General features: G+C 51.9%; 1 protein-coding gene across 1 annotated transcript in view; it reads right to left on the bottom strand.

Moving 5' to 3' along the window:
• The window catches only part of SYNE3 (spectrin repeat containing, nuclear envelope family member 3), a 57,937-nt gene extending 37,479 nt beyond the window's left edge, over positions 1 to 20,458 (bottom strand). The window contains exons 1-3 of the mRNA XM_006879091.1: positions 20,324 to 20,458; positions 11,445 to 11,617; positions 7,995 to 8,304 (exon numbers count right to left, since the gene is read on the bottom strand). Coding sequence (XP_006879153.1) covers positions 7,995 to 8,304; positions 11,445 to 11,617; positions 20,324 to 20,458 — 618 coding nt within the window. The remainder of the gene's footprint in view (positions 1 to 7,994; positions 8,305 to 11,444; positions 11,618 to 20,323) is intronic.
• Positions 20,459 to 20,660: the final 202 nt, after the last annotated feature.

The raw sequence follows: 20,660 nt of genomic DNA, 5'->3' as shown, positions 1-20,660 counted from the left end.
GTGTGTGTGTGTGTGTGTGTGTGTGTTCACCAGCAGCTGTCAGGTGCGCCTCCACTCATGGCACAGTGTGTGTGTGTGTGTGTGTGTGTGTGTGTTCACCAGCAGCTGTCAGGTGCGCTTCCACTTGTGGCACGGTGTGTGTGTGTGTGTGTGTGTGTGTGTGTGTGTGTTTACCAGCAGCTGTCAGGTGTACCTCCACTCAGCAGGGGTGTGCGTGTGTATGTGTGAGAGAGATAGAGAGAGCGCGCGAGCAGGCGAGAGCACGCCAGCAGAGTTTCCCATGGTCGTGTGCCCCACGGGGCTTCCAATGGCTGATTCTCAGTGATTGCCAGGCCTTTCTCTTGCCGTGCCTTTGGGGGAAACTCAAACTTTCAAGCTTGGGGGTAGCAGATGAGTGGTGTGTTGAGTGTTTACTCCACCGTAACTGTGAGTCTCTTTCCTCCCGGGCCCCACCTCCTCCAGGGTCCCATCACACCCAGGGAGACACACTCAGTCCCACACCTCTGCACTGCTGGTCACAGGGCTGGAATGTCCCCCTGCCTCTCCCTCAGCCTTTCCTGGAACGCTGCCCAGCAGACCCCACCTTCACTGGAGCCCTTGCTGAGTTAACGGCCTCCCTCTGTGTTCTGGACACAGAACATCACAGAACCTGCGTCCACACAGTACAGGCTCCTAGCCAGCCTGGAATCAGGCGCCCCCTGAGGCCAGGCTGCCGATGGAAATGTGTCCCCCAGGTTCTCTTCTGCAGACTCTATCAATGCTCCTGCATTGCAGTGAAGGCCAGGCCCTCCAGTAGCCAGGGGAGTGTCACTGAGTGCGTCAGGGTCCCAGAGGAGGGAGGGTTTCCTTAACAAGCCTCAGGGAAGCAGCAATCAATAAACAAAAGGATGTGGCATATTGGACAAATCTTCTGCAGAAGACCTCTTGAGTGTTATAGAGCAAAGATGTCACTGTGAGGACTAAGGTGTGCCTGACCCAAGCCATCATAATTTTAATTGCACATAATGTTTTGGGCTGCTATGCAAAGGCGGCTAAAAGTTGGGATCTTGACAAGGGTTGGACAATAAATAAGGTAGGCTGAAGAAGAATTTATGCCTTTAAATGATGGTGTTGGCAGAGTATTGACTCCATAATGAACTGCCAAGAAGCTCCAGCAAATCCGCCTTGGAAGAGGTGCACCCAGAGCACTCCTTAGAGGCAGGGGCGGTGAGACTGTCGCGCATACTTGGGGCATGCGTCAGCGGAGGGCAGTTCCGGGAAAGATACACGAAGCTTGGGAAAACAGAAGGTCAGCGAAAAAGATGCAGGTCATTACTAAGATGGATTCACAGAGTGGCCGCTGTAATGGGCCCAAGCCCAGCAATTGTGAGGATGGTGACCACACGGGCAGGGCTCTGCTCTGTTCACACGGGTCACTAGGAGTCAGAACTGGCTCGGTGACAGCTATCAATAACAACAGGGGCCTTGAAGGGGTCCCTGGCTCATGAGAGACAGAAGGCTGGCTGTTCAAGCCCGTCTAGTAGCACGTTGGAAGAAAGGCCCGGTGCCTTCATTTCACCCACTGCTGGGGCAGAATCCTGCTCTGACCCCGTGCGGGGCCACCATCCGCTGGAGGAAACCAGAAGACACTGGTTTTACCCAGCCTAGAAATTCTGCAGCTACAATCATCGTCAATCTTGCCGGCACTCAGAAAACCACCCTTCTGTGCAAACATGTAACTAGAATTGGGATGTCTGCCTCCTAACCCTCACAGGCCTCAAAGATGGGGTTCAAACAGTGGGTGTCTGCCTGCAAAATCAGTGCTCCAGCTCAGAAGCAGATGGTTTATGTGGTGGACCAGGTGGTAACCATGCCCACAACAGGCCACATGGCCCTGTTACAAGCAACTCTGGTGGTGTAGCGTGTGCACATCAGGCTACCAACCAACAGGTCAGCAGTTCAAGTTCACTGGCTGCTCTCTGGGAGAAAGGCGGACAGTCTCTTCTGTAAAGATTTACAGCCTTGAAGCCCTGGTGAGAGGTGGTGTCCACACAACGGCAGTGGGCTTTGGTGTCTGTGGTTGAGAACGAGCCAGAGGCAACCCAGGAGTGAAGGCGTGTGTCCCTGCTCCAGTAACACGTGCATTATGGGTCCCGAAATACAAATTTTGCATCATTTTCACATCGCAAGATACTCTTTTCATGGTGTGAAAAATGAAAGATCACGCCTGGCACGCATTTGTCCAAACCAGTGGGTAGCTGGACATGGCCCTCAGGACCCAGAGGTGACCCAAGGCCTGCTGACCTCTGCTCGCATGCTCCCAGGCCACGTCCAGGAAGGATCTGACCATCTACAAAGTGACGTCACAAGTTTCCCACTGGTAAGGGTGGCTTCAAAACACGTCCCGGCTGTTTTTCCATGCTTGCTCCTGTTTTAACAAGTTCCTAAGCAAATCTAGCCATACCAGCTTGTTCGAATCTTTGCAACCTCCGTCTCAACTGGGGTAGGGGGAGGGAGAGGAGTCTCATTTTACAGATGGAAAAACAAAGGCTCAGACTCAAGTCTCTCAGTGCAGAAATGAGAGGGTCTCTCTCCTGCATTTCCTCGTGGGAGTGAGGATCTGCACGTCTGAGCTTCCTGGTGGCACAGCGCTGAAGCACTTGGCTGTTAAGGGGTGGAAGATGAGGCCGTCGGCTTGCTGAAAGAGTCACAGCCTCGGAACCCTGTGCGGTGTTCCACTCTGCTCTGTAGGATCGCGGGGGGTCGGAATTGACTGGATGACAGCAGACAGCGGACCACGAGTGGATTCTGTTTGGGGACAGCTGTTCTCGGGAGCATGCTGGGCTCTGTGCTGGCTCCCTTTCCTGTGGGATTATGGACTTATTATTTTTATATTATTATTAATTATTATTATTTTATTATTATTATCATCATCATAAAAACCTGCCGCCATCAAAACTGGTGTCGCCATTCACATCTGTGCTGAGCCTCCACTTCTCCTTATACCTCCGCAGTTCTTAATGTGTTAGTTACTGGGCTTCTAACCTAATGATCAACGGTTCAAATCTACCAACTACTATGTGGGAGAAACTGCGACCTTCTCTCAGAAGGACTTTTACAGCTTTGGAATCTGATGGAGGGTCTCCAGGAGTCTGAACAACCTGATGGCAACGGGGTTGTTTGTTTTGGGGTGTCCTCCCCCACTTTTTGAATGGGAGCTTTGTGCTTAACTTTGAGCAGCTACACCATTCTCCACAATGGCTGCACCATTTTGCTTTCTCACCTACACAAATAGAGAGATATCATGCTATCTATTGGAGCCCTGACGGGACAGTGGTTAAAGCACTCTACTTTTAACAGAAGAGTCAGCAGTTCAAATCCGCGGGCTGCTCCACAGGAGACGGACGTGGCAATGTGTTTCCACGAGGATGACGTGCCGGGGGAATCCTGTGAGGCTTTTGCACTCTGTCTTACAAGCTGGTTCTGAGTCAAGGTCAATTCAACAGCACAGGGTTGGGGTTTGGGACTGTGTGTTGTATGTGTTCTCAATATTTTACAAGACTACAAAATAATCTTTAATGACCCTGGAGGACATGATGCTGAGTGAAATATCTCAGTCACAAAAGGACAAATATTGCATAGTGCCACTGTTGTAAAATGGGACTGACATCAGGGTTGAGGGAAGACAGAGAAGGAGGGGAGGAATAATGTACACTGCATTGAAACAGATGAGGGCAAGAACTGTTTAAAAGGGATATATGGTTGGGCATTATTTTCATAATAGGAATCCTGAATGAAGGCTGCACAGTGGAGTGGACTTGGGGGGAGGGATTGCATAACAATGAAAGTTTTTCTTTTACATTTCAAGGAGAAGAGTGAATTAGGGAGAGGGAGTGGGCAGGGATAAAAGTACAACAATGAATGAATGGAAACCCTGTCTCTGTAAACTTTCATTAAAATGAATTTAAAAAGAAAAGGAAAAAATATCTACAAATCCTCCCAGGACTTGGTCCACCCACAGGGGAGTCCCACCGAGGAAGCAGAGCCGTCTGAGCACAGCAGGCAGGGGTGACGAGCCGGAATGGTCGGTGCTGGGAACTCAGGGACGGTGTGCAGGCTGGCGGTCCCCACGCGTACACCACGAGGGGCTGTCACTCGGAAAGACCCAGCGTAAACAAGCATCTCCATGACAGGCGACCGGCACGAGGACAGGAGCGTGCCAGGCAGGCAGGGATCCGGAGAGGGACAGGCCAGGCGTCACGGCCACAGGAGTCCATTGGGCAGAGCAAAACCAGCCACCCACGTCAGAGAATGACAGGGTGACAGATGGGGGGCAGGGGGCTCAGCCTTCTCAACCACCAAACAATGGGGCCTCTGAGCCGGGCTGAGTCCAGCCAGCGGAGGCGTGGGGACTTGGATCTCTGCAAAGGGCCACGTGACAGTTTTGACTCAGGGCCAGGACCCAGACAAGCGCCCTTTAAGGGAGGATTCAAAACAAACAAACAAAAACCCTGGCAAGGAGCCGGCCACTCCCCGGAGTGTGCTCTGGACTCCACAACCAGAGGCTTCAGTGCTGCGGGGAAAAGAAGGCTTATGGGGAGACCAAGGCCCCCAGGACAGACCCCACCCCGGATGGCTGCCCCTCAGTCCAAGGTTAAGAACAAATCTGCCACCAGGGGGCAGTGGAAGGAAGTGTGTCTTTCAGCCCAGCGTCCACAGGAAGGGACAGTTCAAGGGCCAAAGGCTTGTTATGGCATCTGGGTTTGGAGGTCACATTTAGAACACCCACTGGTTTGGGGGTGGGGGCACCAAGTCAACACGCTGATATAAAAACAGGTGGTACACTAGTGGAGGGGGCTGTTCAAAGCAAACGCTGGACCGACCACAGAGGCCATGTTCATCCACACGCAGTCAGCTCGCTGGGCTGAGAACAGGCTTGCTAATAGAAAGTGTTGTACTGGGCAAAACCACAGAGACCTCAGCACACAACTCACACGTCCAGAGACCCGACAAACAACACCAGGTCCCCAAACAGAGATACCAGGGATAGTCACCCAAGTGCGATATCTCAAGGGATATCAAATCTGTTTATATCACTGATACTACATGGAGGGACACAGAGAAGCTGTACACAGGACAGGCTGGCCAAGGGGACAGGGGTTTTCTGAGTGCGGCCATGGCTCAGCCTCAGATCCAAGGGCCACATGATGCTAAAGTCAACCTCCGTGGTCAACAGTGCTCTGAGAACCAGCTCCCTTAGAGGACAACAGTACGAAGGTCTGGGGCTTGCTTGAGTCAGGCAGACCTGAGCTGAGTCCTGGCTGCACTCAGGCTGTGTGTCTTTGGGCAATTCACTCACGGTCTAGGCTTCTGTTTTCCCTTCTGTAAAATGGGTGTAATAATAGCACTTCTCTGATGAGACTCTTGTGGATTAAATGAAACCGTGATGCAGAAGGCCCTACACAGAGCCAGGTATCTGCGTATCATACTTGATAAACAATAACTGCTATTTGTCTTCCACCACCTGCCATGCCCATTGCAACAATCCCTATTATCCAAGAGATATACGATGCATGTCTGTTTCTGTTGTTTGGTGCCATCGAGTCGAGTACAATTCCTATGAACAACAGACCTGCCGTCCCCACCATCTCTGATACACCGAGGCTCATTGCTATAATCAAGCCATCTCCATGGGCGTCCTCCACTCTTTCACTGACCCTCCACCCTTCCAAGCACGGTATCCTACTTCATAGTCCATACATTCCATGGCTCAATAATTAATGGTTGTTTTCAGCTGTTTTGCATCATAGTTGAGTGACTTCCCATCTCAGCTCTACCGCTGATACTTTCACTACCTGTGTTTCTCTGCTCTTCAAAGGCCTGCTGCTTTGGCCGTGGATGTCCAGTCCTGATCTCTGTTGTTGCTGTTATGTGCTGTCGAGTCGCTTGAGACTCATAGCGACCCTATGTACAACAGCCCTAAACTCTGCTCTGCCCTGTGCCAATCACACTGTCTCTGACACTCCCATCCCAATTACCCCAATCACTGAAATCAGCCCACCTCATAGAGGGCCTTCCCCTCCTGCGCCGTCCCTCCAAGCATGATGTCCCTCTCCAAGGACCTGTCCCTCCTTACAACATGTCCAAAGTATGTTAGACAGAGCCTCAGAATCCCTGCCTCCAAGGAGCCACCTGGTTTAACCCTTTCCAGGATGAATCTGTTTGTTTTCCTAGCAGTCCATGGTACTCTCAATACTCTTCTCCAGCACTACAGCTGAAAGGCATCAATTCTCCTTCTATCCTCCTTGGTCATTGTCCAACTCTCTGATGCATAACAAGTGATTGTGAAGACCATGGCCTGTATCAAACGCACCTTATTCTACAGAGAGGCACTATTGCTCTTCAGTACTTTGGAGAGGTCCTGATCTCTAGTATGTCTTAATCCAGGAGCTCTGCTGAAACCTGTTCACCACAGGTGACCCTTCCGGCACCTGGCACTCCAGTGGCATCACTTTCAACATCACAGCAACCTCCACATTACATCAGTACAGCAGGCTGACAGACAAGTGCTGGACAAACAAGCGCAAACAGTAAACAAGCAAGCTTATAAACACCCATCCATAAAGTAGCTCTTGTTGTTGTGTTCTGTAGAGTCGGAACCAACCCCCAGCTGACCCTCCGGCGGGTTTTCAGAGGCTGTTGATCACACGGGAGCCGACTGTTCCTCCTCCTCCCACAGAGCAGCTGGTGGCTTTGGGATCGCAGTGCAGCTTCAAGTAATTAGCAGCATGCAAATCAATCCCCCATAGAAGGAACTGACAGATATGTGTCTCTACACGCCTCCCCTTAGAGGGTCAAGACAAAGAGGAAATCGCTCAAGAAGACGGATTGGCAGTGACTGCAGCAAGGGGCTTCAGCACAGTCGTGGTTGTGTAGCCTGGTGGGCATGTGGAAGGAAGCAGGTGAGGAGCAAGTAGACGAATGATGGGTGGAGCGATGGAAAACGGTTGGGCGGGGAGTTAGGCAATAGGTGTGTAAAGGATAGGTGCATAATAGGTCAAGGATGAGTGGGTGGAGGGTAGACAGAAAATTAGTGGGTTGGTAGTTGGATGGAAGAGTGAGTGACAGGAAGATAATGAGTAATAAGGAGGGTGGGGGCAGACAAAGGGTGAGCGACAGACAGTGGAGAGCTGCACGAGCAAGTGGGATTATGCGTAGTTGAGTAAGCAGACATGTGAACAGGTGAGTAAGTAGTTGAATAGAAAGAGACTGGCTGAGTGTGTGGGGATGTAGACGGATGAGTAGGTAGACAAATGAATAGGAGTTTGGGTAGAAGAATGATTGGGTAGGTGGAAGGCTGAATACATCAGAGGATAATTGGTAGGAGGCAGGCAGGTGAACGGATGGTGGATTGAGAGCTTGTGTAGATTTGTTCAGGGAAATAGAAGGTAAGTGGGTAGCTATATGGAAAGGAAAGAGTAGATGGAAAGGTGGTTGGGTGGGCAGACGAACAGAGCACAAGCGAGTTGGTGATGGGTAAGTTGAGGATCAGGTAGATGGAAGGGCGGTGGGTGGACAGAAAGATGCAAGGTAGATGGAGTGAGTGCCTTGGTGATGGTGAAGCTGGTGGATGCAGACGGAAGAGTGGGTGAGCAGATAAATGAGGGGGAGATTGAGTGAGTTGGTGATGGGTAGGGCGGTGAGTGGTAGGTGAAGGGTGGGAGGATGGACAGAGGGTGAGCGAGGTGGTGCTGGGTTACCTGAGGGAAGGTAGGTGGAAGGTGGGTAGGTGGATAAGTGGTTGATTGGATGAGTGAGCTGGTGATGGGGAGGTGGGGGGTGGGTCAGTGGAAGGATGGACAGACAGGTAGACGACGGCATGCAGGTGGTGGGTGGTGGCTGAGGGCACAGTGAGTAAATGGGTGACTGGATGGGTGGATGGCAGGGGGGTGACCGCAGGAACAGCAGGGAAGGTGAGGGACAGGCGAAGGGATGACAGAGCCAGTGTGCCTCACCTGCGCTTTGAGCCTCACAGCATCGTACTCGGCCTGCATCCTCTTCTGAGCCTCTTCGTCCACACTGGGGTCCCCGATCCTGTTGAACAGGGAGGCCGCCTCCTCCAGCAGCCGGTCCAGGAGAACCGCCTGGTTGTCCACGTTGTTCAGCAGCACCTGGGCATGGCTCAGCTGCCACTGCTTCTCCTTCAGGCCCAGCTGCAGCTCCACCTGGGGCTCCAGGGTCGCCATCATCTTCTGAAACCAGCGGTAGAACTCATCTCGGGCCAGCAGGTACTCGCTCCAGTGCAGCCAGACCCACTCGATGCGGCTGTGGACGGAGCACAGGCCATGAGCTCAGGGACCCAGATCCTGGACCAGAACCAGGCTCCACCTGCGTCCCACCACTAACGGGCCGGGTGACAGGGGAGTAACATACCTCCTAGGCTTCAGCGCACCTTGGGCAGCCTATGAACACTCCAGACTGGCCACTACCTCTGTCCTACAGAACTTCCTGTCCTAGAAGTGGAGGCGCTCAGGAGGCAGGATGCGTTCGTTACATGTCACACTGCTACTTGAGTCAGTGGTTTGAATCCACTAACTGCTCTGAGTCAAAAACATGGGCAGTTTCATCCATCCCATGAGAATTTACAATCTCGGAGACCTGAGGGAAGGCTTACACTTGTCGAGATCCACTCAACCACGTGGGTTTTAGTGGGTCCTAGAAATAAGCTCCATGATGGGGCACTAACCCCCCGTTATCAAACCCACATTCACTGAGTCAATTCCAACTTGGCATGACCATAAGACGAAGACCAGCCCCATAGAGTTTCCAAGGGTGCAAGCAACAAATGCTGGCGAGGTTGTGGAGAGACTGGAACCCTTATTCTCTGTTGGTGGGAGTGTAAAATGGTGCATCCACTGTGGAAAGCATTGTGGCGCTTTCTCAAAAAGTTGCAAATAAAGATACCATTTGACCCAGCAATTCCACTACTGGGAATATACCCTAAAGAGACCATAAATGACATCCAAGCAGATATATGCACACCCATGTTTATCGCGGCTTTGTTCACAATAGCAAGGAGTTGGAAACAACCTAAATGCCCATCAACAAACGAATGGGTAGAGAAGCTGTGGTATATTCGCACAATGGAATACTATGCTGCATTGAAAAACAAGGAACTCATGCAATATTATTCAAAATGGGTGACCCTGGAGGGCATTATGCTGAGTGAGGTATCTCAGTCACAAAGGGACAAATACTGCATAGTGCCACTGTTGTAGAATGAGGCTGGCATTGGGGTGGGGGTAAGACTGAGAAAAACTGGATGAAATATGTTTACGGCATTGAAGTCTATGGGGGAGAGAATAGTCTAAAAGTATTATATCTTAGGGCATTGTTTTTATCGTAGGAGTACGCAATGAGGATTGCAGAGTGGATTATATTTGGGGGTAGGGTGTGAGGTTTGGGGAGGTGCGGGGGGATTGGGTACCAATGAGGGAGTTTTTCTTTTGCTTTTCAAGGAGAGGAGCAAATGGGGGGGGAGGGGTTTGTGCGGGGAGAAGGGTGCAACAATGAATGAATGGAATTCCAAAATCTCTGTACATGTTCACTGAAATGAAAAATAAACAAACTAAATTAATTAAAAAAAACCCAAAAAAACTTTACAGGAGGAAAGATCCTTTCTCCTGTGGAATGGCTGGTGGATTTGAACTGCCAACCTTTTCGTTAGCAGCCCAGTCTTAATCCACTGCACCACCAGGACTCCTTGTGGGTGAGGAAGGAGCAGAATGGAGATCAACCCGCCTGCCTCTACTTTGATTCCACTCCTAACAAGCCCATGTGACAGAGCAGAGCTACGCTGCACAGGGATTTCATTTCAGAACAGAGCCCAGGTGGTGTAGGGTACATTTATGGGGCTCACAGAAAGGCCAGGAGTTTGAATCCGCTAATCTTTGTGTGAGAGACAGATGGGTAGTCGCCTCTCAAAAAATATTTATAGAAAAAACTAATAATTTAAAAAATCAGAATCCACTCTGTGACAGTCGGCTTGGAGTGGGTTGGTCTTTTAGAAGCAGATTGCCAGCCCTTTCTTCCTAGGCACCCCGGCTAGATTTGGACAGTCAGCCTTCTGGTTCATAGCTGAGCACTTACCCGGTTTGCACTAGCAGGGACGAAGGAGCAGGCAGGGGTCCAGCTTCCTTCCAGACTCAGAGAAGCACCAGTTTCAGCCACCTGCACCCCAAAGTCTAGCCTTGAACTCCCACTAACCTTGCACAGACACTGCTTGCCCCCATCATTTCTCTCCGGTGTCGGGATCTATGGTGGAGTCACTCCACCCTCTTTTTTTCTTTTTATTTTTAAAATTATTATTATTTGGTGTGTGTGTGTACCATCTAATCAGATCTGACTGGTACAGGAGGAGATTGCCCTTCCTTCTCCAGCGGAGCATCTGGTGGATTCAATCCACCCTCTTTTTAAATAAAAAATAATAATATTTTCATCATTTATATACATTGTATTTAATGCATGTACATTGTGTTCCATAGAGTCCTTCAACGCCATGCTCTTAACACACACTGTCCCAGAAGACTGCACTGGGGACTTACCTACTGCGTGCTGAGCACAGGCGGGTCTGTGGGCCTGTTAGGGTTCAGTGGGAATGGGAGGGGGCCAGGGGGTCTGCATGGAGGGCTCCTGAACGTGCTGGACAGCACCTTGTTCTCCATCTCTATCCAGCGTCCTAACGACTTCCGAGAGACACCTGATCCCTCACTGTCCAGACGAGGAGACTGAGGTCAGAGAGGCTAAACGACTTTGCCAGGGAGTAACCAGCAGAGCAGGCGCCAGCCCACCCACAGCCTGAATGCCCTGCTCTATGCCTCCTCACCGACCACCTGGTCCCTCCACTCCCCTCTCCCGGGCACAGACAGCACATGAGCCATCGTGCTACAGGGCAGCGAGCCCTCTGACACCAGGATCCTCACTGCGGGGACCCATACAGGGAGAACGCTGAATAGGGTCGACGACCCAGGACGCACCTTCTGGCCTGGTTTGCTGGGAGAAGGCAAGCAGTTTGCCTGTGTTTACTTGCTAATCTGTGCTGAGTGAGCTCACATGGTTTGACCACAGTAGGAGTGGTGGGGACAGGTGAAATTGCACCCTGCAGGTTGGTGGAAAGGTGCAATTGGACCCTGGCGCACCGATGCTTGTTGGGTAATCTGGTCCTACCCTGAAGAATTACTGGCAGACACACGAATCTCTCAGGGAGCATTCTCAACCATCAAGCCTGATTGTAACTGGAGAAGCAGAAAGGCTGGCCCAGCCTGGAGGACATCCCACGTTCACCTTCTCAGGCCAAGAGACAGGTCTTTGGGTAGCAGCCCAGGGTGCGCCAGCAGCCCGGGTTAAGGCCAGCAGCCCAGGCTGGGCCGGCAGCCTGGGGTAGACAAGCAGACAGTCATCCTTACCTGTGACAGTGAACCATGTAGGTAACCGTCTCCTCCCACTGGGCCTTCACGTCCCTGAGTCGGGCCAGGATCGCAGGCCTCTGGTCCTCGGGGCAGCAGGCCAGCAGGGCTTCCGCTGCGCTCAGCACCAGCTCCACCTTGAGGTGCCCCTCCGGCTCCACTTGGCATATTTTCTGTCAGAACACAGAGCCAGTTTCTGGGGTTAGACAGAATGCGATCAAGACCCAGGATGGGGGTGGCAACCACATGGCGGGGAGAGCCTGGCCTCTTAGCAGTAGGGGCTCAAGCACGGCCACTGCTCCTCCGTGTGACCCCATCAGGCCCCTCACTGGGTGCTGGGTGGCTGGAGGGATGGAGGGAGATGCACACGGACCCAGGTGTTTGGTGTGTCTGTAGCCCTCCTGCCCTCCTGGGCCCTTTTCTAGTTGTGTGAACAAAGACCACCTTAATCTAATCACACAGGTGTGAGAGATCTACTCCTACTGTGGCGTCGACTTTGGGGGTTCATTGAGAACATGCAGGCAAAGTGCTTGTGCCTCTCAGATCTGCTGCCAGGGCCTCACCTTCACACTGCACCGAGGGGCCTTGTTCCTTTGAGCACAGATACTACTAACTGGAGTCCAGGGATGCGGGCACTGGAGGACACCAAGGGGCCTTGTCCCGTCAAGCAGAGATACTACCGGCTGGCGTCCGGGCATACGGGCACTGGAGGACAGGTCCTGGGGCACACCAGCCTCCTCTGATGGCATCTCTGGCTCAAGGACACCCCCATGGCCTTGCCAAATTCTCCCTAAATTTGCCACCTTCACTCTGAGCCGTCCCACCGCCCCGTCCCTCCCTTCTCTCCCCAGCTCCTGGACTGGTGTAACAGGCCGGGTCCCTCCAGGCTCTGAGTGTCCTCCCTCCAGCCGCTCCCTTAATCACTGTGCTGTGCACGTAATTGCATCTTGGCGCCAGCTGCTTGGCAAACCAAGGCTAGCACACATCCACAAATGCCTGGGATCCAATTAGCACTAACTACAGCAGCAGTGTGGTTAGAAGGACGGGATATCGCCTCCCGTGTGATTAACGGCCTCTGAAAACCCGCCAGAGGGTCAGCTGTGGGTCAGTTCTGACTCGGTGGTACACAACAACAACACAACACACCAGCATCTGGGAAGCTTTGGTGGCCGAGTGGTAAGAAGCTGTGCTGCGATCCTGAAGGCATGAGCTGCTCTGTAGGAAAAGGATGGAGTCTCTTTCTGTTCCATTAACTATCTCTGAAAACCTATCAGAGCGTCAGCTATGGTGCAGTTCCAACTCCACAGTACATAACAGCAGCATATCAGCAGTTAACAATCAACAACCTTGGTATACCAGCAATCAGGAGGAGTACTGCACTGGGCAAGTCAGCTGTCAGGGATCTTCCCAAAATACCAAAGAGCAATGATGTCAGTCTAAAGACTAAGGTGCACCTGATCCAGGCCATGGTCTTTTCAATCATTTGCTACAAATCTGAGAGCTGGACAATGAATAAGAATGATAGAAGAATTGATGCCTTTAGTTGTGATGTTGGAGAAGAGCACTGAACAGTCCATGGACTGCAAAAAGAACAAACAGGTATGTCTTGGAGAAGGTGCAGCCAGAGTGCTCCTTGGAGGCAAGGATGCTGAAGCTTCATCTCACATACTTTTGGGCATGTTGCTAGGAGAGGTTATTCCTTAGAGAGGGACATCAGGCTTGGAAAAGGGGAGGGATGGCAAAAGAGAAATCCATCAAGGAGATCAGTGACACAGACTGACAGTGACTGCAGCCATGGACTCAGGTGTATCAGAGGCACTGAGGACGGTCCAGGACAGGGCAGGGGTCAGGTCTGTTCACAGGGTTTCTATGAGTCATATTCAATGTCACCTAACACCACCAGCAGCAGCAGCAGCTCTGCAGGAGAATGACAGGCAAGCTCCTCTCACGTGAGGGGAAAAGCTGCAAACCTGCTGGAGGGTCAGCTACCAGTGGGTTTTGACTCAACAGCAACAAGTTTGCTGCATTACTCTGATGCATTATGAATTGCACTGATAATTGAAAAGTCGGTGGTTCAAATACACCAGCTGCTCCATGGACTAACGATGGGAAGTTTTCTCCCAGAGAGGTCTCAGAAACTAGGTGTAGAGTTACCAGGAGTCAGACTATTATTGGATGGCAGTGGTGCTGTTGGTATGTTTTTATTGCTGATATTTTATTGTCACTCTCTGGTGGTGTTGTGGAAATGATGTTTGACTGTTACATAAAAGATTATCCGGGAGGCTGGGCTCTATGAGGAGAAGTGTGGCATCAGGATTGGAGGAAGGCTTATCAACAGTCTGCGTTATACATATGACACAACCCTGCTTGCTGAAACTGGGGAGGACCTGAAGCGCTTGCTGCAGAAGGTTAAGGACTGCAGTCTTCAATATGGATTGAAGTTCAACATCAAGAAAACAAAGATTCTCACCACTGGGACAATTGGCACCATCATGATAGATGGTGAAGAAATCAAGATCGTTAATAGTTTTACTTTGCTTGGTTCCACAGTCAACATTCTTGGTAACAGCAGCCAGGAAATTAAAAGACAAATTGCATTGGGAAAGTCTGCTGTCAGAGACCTCTCCAGAGTACTGAAGAACAATGATGTCAGTCTGGAGACGAAGGTGCACCTGACCCAGGCCATGGTCTTTAAAATTACTCGCTATGCATCCGCAAGCTGGACAATGACTAGGGATGGCAGAAGAATTGATGCCTTTGAGCTGTGATGCTGGAGAAGATTATTGAATATACCATGGACTGCCAGGAGAACAGATAGGTTCATCCTACAGAGGATGAGACCAGGCTGCTCCTTGGAGGCAAGGATTCTGAGGCTTCATCTGACATACTTTGGACACGTTGCAAGGAGGGACCAATCTTTGGAGAGGGACAGCACAGGAGAGCAAGACCCTTAATGAGATGGATTGATTCAGTGACTGGGATAATGAGTGTAGGTTTGTCAAAGACAATAAGATTGGCACAGGATAGAGCAGGGTTTAGGGCTGTTGCACATAAGGTCACTATGAGTTGTAGGTAACTTGACTGCACATAACAACAATAACCTAAAAGGTTGGCAGTTCAAGCCCGCTGAGGAGGAAGATGGGGCAGCCAACTCCCGTGAAGGTTACACTGCACTGCAGGTCCCTCTACCCATCCTACAGGGTCACGACACTCAGAACCAGTTAGATGGCAGTGGGTCTGGTTTGGGCTTCGTTGGCTTAGTGGTAAGGAATTATGCTGTCAACCAAAAGGTACGTGGTTTGAATCCACCAACTGCTCCGTGGGAGAAAGATAGGTAATCTCCTCCCCTGTGATTTACTGCCTCTGAGAAGCTACTGGAAAGTCAATTATGTCAGTTCTGACTCACCAGTACACAATAACAACTGTTATTATGGGTGCAGGGCCTGGAACTATGATGTTCTGTTAGGAGGTTACTATGAGTCATGGTCGACTCTACAATAACACAACATTGCTGTTATTAATCCCCCATTTCATTAATTGGCAGCTAAAGCTTGGTCTCTGCAGTGAAAAAGACTGGATTCTGTGCCAGTTCCCTCCATACCCCAGGCCACCTTCGTGAGGTACTTGGATCTGCTGGGCTGATGGTTATGCAGGAAGCAGGAGTGGCATCCACTTCCTAAACAACACGCCTCCAGAAACCCTATGAACTTGGATAAATGTTGATAGCTGTAGAGGGGCTTCAGGCCTTTTGTTTATAGGGTCGCTACGAGTTGTGCTTGACTTAAAGGCAATCAACAACAACAACAACAACAACAACATAGTTAGGCTATGCAAGTGTTAGGCCACACCGTGCAGGTAATATGCACGGAGCACTGGCAGCAAAGAATTCTCCCACTGGGCCACTGCTGACCTCTACAAAGTGTAGAAAGCACGTGGCTGCTGACCAAGAGGTTGATGGTTCGAACCCACCATGGGCTCTGAGGGAGGAAAGGCTTGGCTGTCTGCTCCCACAGTGAGGCCTGTCCCACAGCCATTTGCTCACCGTGTCCCATGTGGTCACCGTGTCCCATGTGGTCACCGTGTCCCAGAATGGACTACCAGCACCCAACAGCAGGGAACACGGAGACAGGGGAACACACACACACACACACACACACACACACACAGAGCTTGCACGTCATGTGCTGTCCGTCACCAATGGCTCAGTGTTGTGACCTGTCACTGGACTTTCAGGTGTGTATTTATGTTCTCTAAGATCAGTGCCTGCTCCCCAGACTCTCTCCCTGGGGCCAGGCTCAAAAAGAGGGCCCAGTGGGCTGACTGGTTCCGACCTTTCCCTGTTCACGGGGCATCACCGACGGCTGGGATGCTGGCCAGGGTCCTGGACACTCTGAGCTTCCCTCATCACCAGAGACAGTGCTGACAGTTCCTGCTTCATCCACCCCACACGGCTACTGTGATATGCAAATCATATCCACTAATAATTAATATCCAGAAATAAATAATTCATGAGCTCGATAGCACACAGCTACAATGTGTGGCCGTTAACAAAAACATCCCCATTTTCAAGCATCAGCTGTTCCCCGGGAGGAAGATGTGACAGGCTGTTTGCACGATTCCAGCCTGGAAGCCCACGGGGCAATTCTACTCCATCCTAAAGGGCTGCCGTCGCTGGATGGGACAGCAGTGTTACTGTTGACAGGTGCTGTTGCGTCGTCTATGACTCAAAGCGACGCTAGGAACAACAGCCCAGAGAGGAGCCTGCTCTGTCCTGCACCATCCTCACGGCCTCGGCCACGTTCAAGCCCACTGGAGGTGTCACCGTGACAATTCTCCTTGTCCAGGGTCTTCCTCTCTTGTTGACCTCTGCCTTTTCCAAACTGGTTAATATTAATTATTAATATTAATTATTCACAATTTAGACAATACTCTTCATGTCAAATTAATTCATATACTTATTTTAAAATAATCCTACCACAGACTGCTAGGACAACAAACAGGTTCATCCTGGAGAGGGTGAAACCAGGCTGCTCCTTGGAGGCAAGGATTCTGAAGCTTCGTCTGACATACTTTGGATATGTTGTGAGGAGAGACCGGTCTTTAGAGAGGGACATCATGCTTGGGAGGGTGGAGGGACAGCACAGGAGGGGAAGACCCTCGATGAGGTGGATTGATTCAGTGACTGGGGTAATGGGGGTAGGTGTGTCGGAGATGGTGAGACTGGCACAGTGACTGGGGTAATGGGGGTAGGTGTGTCGGAGATGGTGAGACTGGCACAGGATGAGTCACAGGTGACTCACCAGCACAGAACAACAACAACAACAACCTACTCATTATTAGTCAAAATAATATTAATCTGCTTTTCAATGAATATAAGTTGATCTGTTTTGTGAGGAACCCGGTGGCGCAGTGTGCTGTGTGTTGGTTGCTAACCCAGCCGCTGGAGTGTGGAAGCTGCTATGCAGGACGAGGATGTGCAGTTCTGGAACCCCGAGGGAGACCCAGTGGGTCAGAACCGACTTGGGGGTCATGAGGTTGCTTTCGGTATACTTAGCCCACTTTGCAGGGGGCAAATTCTCACCTCCCATACTGAGGACCCAGGTTCAAGTCCAGGCCCAGACACCTCAGGGCAGCCAGCAGGCACCTGTCATTGGAGGAGACCAGGCAGAAAGGCCTGGGGATCTACTTTCAAAAATCAGCCAGTGACAACACCATGGATCACAAGGGTTCAATCCACACCCGTATGGGGATGGTGCTGAGCCAGGCAGCTTTTCATGCCCTTGTGGACGGGGTCACCATGAGGTGAAGGCCTACCAGGTGCAGCCCACAACAAATGATCTTTTGTAGAATTTGAGCAATTACATCGACATCCCCCCACCAGTGTGAGCAAATGAGTAACGAAGATGTTAGTATTGTTGAGATGATGGTGGTGCGGAAGGACTTCCCATCCCACGCTTATCCAAAGCTAAGTTAACTGTGCCCATCCCGGACAGTCTGCATGGGATGAGGGGGTGTGGAGAAGCAGGCAGAACGAAGAGACCCCAGGAGAAGAGATGGGGTTTGGTTTGGTGGGAGGGGTTGACAAGAATGTGGCAGGTCCTCAGAGGACAGTGTGTGAGCAATGGATCGTCCAAGGTAACCAGGGGGGCCTGGAGACCCGAGGGCCAGTCCTGAATATTCAAGACAAGGACTGCCCACCACCCAGCGAACGCCACACCATTCAGAATGGAGGCCTGTGTGGGAAAGAGGCTCAACGTCCTGCCGCAGAAAGAGATTTTCTCTGATTATTAATAATAATAAATCAGCTGTCACCAATCAATTTGACCCGGTGGCCTCCCGTGTGTCAGAGTGAGCTGTGCTCCACTCTGGGTGTTCAGTGCCTTGGGTTTTTAGTAGGTCAAGGTCTCTCTTCTGAGGCACCTCTGTGTAAATTCGAACTTCAACTTCTCAGTGTGTTGGACCACCCAGGAACGAAAAACAAAAACAAAAAAAATCAAGGGTGTGGTGATGACACTGGTAATGACATTGTGGGACAGACACTACACCCACAGCCCAGGATGCCAAGCTGCTGCTGTTGGTAGTTTTCATCATGCCAATTCTGACTTCTGGTAACCTCGTGGCGCGTGGAAGGTGATGATTTCAGAAGCGGATCACCAGGCCTTACCTCCAAGGTACGTCAAGGTGGATTTGAACCACTGACTTTTGGCTTAGTAAGTAGTCTAGCACTTGAGTTAGTCCACAGCACCTAGAGAGGCTGCCCTCATGGGCACATGGCAGTCCTTGTTTCACTGATGAGGACTCTGGGGACACACAACACCCCTGGACTTTGCATGAAGCATCTCTGCCGAAGCATAGGGTCCCCCTTTCCACTCACTGCTCAGTTTAACGGGCGTAGAATCTAGTGCTAGAAATCGGGGGAGCCTGCAGCTTTACGGGAAAAGCTAATCTGATCATAGTTTCCACACCCAACAAGAGATACCAGGCCCAGCAAGTCCCCTCGATGACACGGCCTCTTCCCTAGTGCCTGGTCTCTCTGACTCTGGCCTCTTCCTGGATGCTGCCCCTGCCCCTTAGATGCCCAGGAGGGAGGCATGAGCTGGACTCCGAGACCCGCAGCCCTCAGCAAGAGACCCAGTCTGACGTTTCCCTGGCCGGCTGCATCCCCAGCAGTTCAAATCCACCAGTGTTCCTCAGCACAAGGATGGCCAGTCTCTTCCCATTAAGATTCCGTCTCAGAAACCTGATATGGACTCGCTTACGGGTCAGAACTGACTCAACAGCGGTGAATGAGGAGAGCTGGCCAACTAGCCCCGAGGGTGGCCAGGACACCCCACCAAACCCAGTCTGAGACTGAACTATTTGCTCTGAAATCCTGGGGGTGGGGATGGGTAGGGGGTTTGCAGGGTGCCAAGTATCAGGGAGACCAGAGACTGTAACTGAATTGAAGGCCAAATTTCAAGATGTTGACCCCACGCTCCTTCCCTGGCCCCTCTTGGCTATGAGGGTCTTTCACAGCCAGCAGCAGCAAGGACATGGGCCAGGAGGAGCTGACCAGGGCATTTGGCCAGCTAGGAAGGAGATCTGAGGACAGCCCCAAGAAGCTGTTGATTTGAAGGTGCCAATGAGGGTGAGGTGAGGTGGGGGCTGTGGGGAGGGGAAGACCTCGGATCGAGAAGCTAAGAGACGCGGTTATTTCCTCTAACCCAGCCAAGACCAGCTAATCTAGGGGCCGGGCACTAGGGCCAGGATGAACAGGGCACGACCTGGGTGCAGAGCTTGTGGGGTGAGGGGAACTATAGACAGAGCACAAACAATGTGAAAGGAGCCTGAGAGGATGCAGTGCATCATGGGAACTCCGGGCAATGCAAGAAGGCTTCCTGGAGGAGGTGGTGTTAGCATCAAGCCTCAGGAGATGGCTCAAGTGTTTGGAAATGGGACTTGGCCAGAGGCAGAGAAGGAAGGAGAGGTAGAGAGCTGTTTGGCTTTTGGATATCAATCCCAAAAGAGCTAAGATGCCCTTGGCTGTGAAGAGGATTCACAATTGGGAGAGGAGGACCAAGACCTGCCCTTGGGGAGGAGCGTGTGGGCGGGGACTGTGGGCATGAGACGTATGTCAGCACCTGAGAACCAAAAAGGTGCCGGCCTACACTCGCCCGGCTCTGCCAGCTCGCCGGTACCTTGCCCAGGGTGCCAGCCGCCGTGTGAAACCTTTTGCAAACACACCCATAGCCAGCTAGGCATCCAGTGCGGGGAGCGAAGACACAGAGGCCGGGGTGGTAGGAAACCCAGGAGGCTGTCTGCTCTGAGGTCAGTTAGGGTCACAGGCACCGAGCCCCTGTCCTGGGCCAGGCGGGGGGGGGGAAGCTAGACACCACTAGGGCCCCTTCTCACGGCATACCCCTCTACCCCCGCTGAAGGCAGGCCTGGTCTGCCCACCGTTGGCCGGGACCTCAGCCACGCGGAAGCAGGGAAGGGGCGGGAAATCAGGCCTGGGCTGGGGACTGGGGTCCCACCTGCCTGCACAGGTGTCTCAGCCCAGGATGGACGGTCAAATGACAAGCTCCCAGCTGCGCCATCAGAGCGTGGTCCTGGGGCAGCAGCATCACTGTCCCGACAGCCAGTGAACAAGGCAGGCTGGAGCTTGACTTCAACAAGCCTCCAGCAGAGGTTTATGCAGGCGGACCTCGGTTTACTGTCCTCCATTTATTGTAATGCCCACTTTACTGCAGCGGTCTGGAAGTGAACCTGCAATACCGCTAAAGTATGTAGTGTGGACCTCCAAGCTTGAGAGTCATCCCAAGGAGGGGAAACTGAGGCCTGAGGGGCAATGGCAGGACAGAGGTGGGGTCCGGTCTGGGGTGGAGCCGCCCTGCACGTACCTCTGTCTCTCGCAGCCTGGCCTCCAGCGCGGCTCGGGGTCCCTGCGTGTTGTCGCTGACCTGTAGCCGCTGCTGCACAGCCTCCATCCACGCCTGTGCCTCCTCCACACTCCTGTCGAAGGCCTCCTGCGTCATGGCACCTGTAGGGACTGAAGGAGGGACACGTGAGGCCAGGCTCTGGGGCTGCTGCATCATGGCATCTGAGGGGGCTGATGGAGGGACATGTGAGGACAGACTGGCAGAGTGCAGGGGCCCACTGCTGGCCACTCTCAAAGGGATCACTGTAGAAATCCTAGGGTACCTATTCACCCTTTGAATGGAGCAAAACTCACACCCC

This window comes from Elephantulus edwardii, unplaced genomic scaffold, assembly GCF_000299155.1.
Source record: "Elephantulus edwardii isolate Elephantulus edwardi_28Jun2011 unplaced genomic scaffold, EleEdw1.0 scaffold00002, whole genome shotgun sequence".
NCBI lineage: Eukaryota > Metazoa > Chordata > Mammalia > Macroscelidea > Macroscelididae > Elephantulus > Elephantulus edwardii.
Note: the sequence above shows the minus strand (reverse complement) of the source record. Positions and strands in the feature narration are given on the sequence as shown.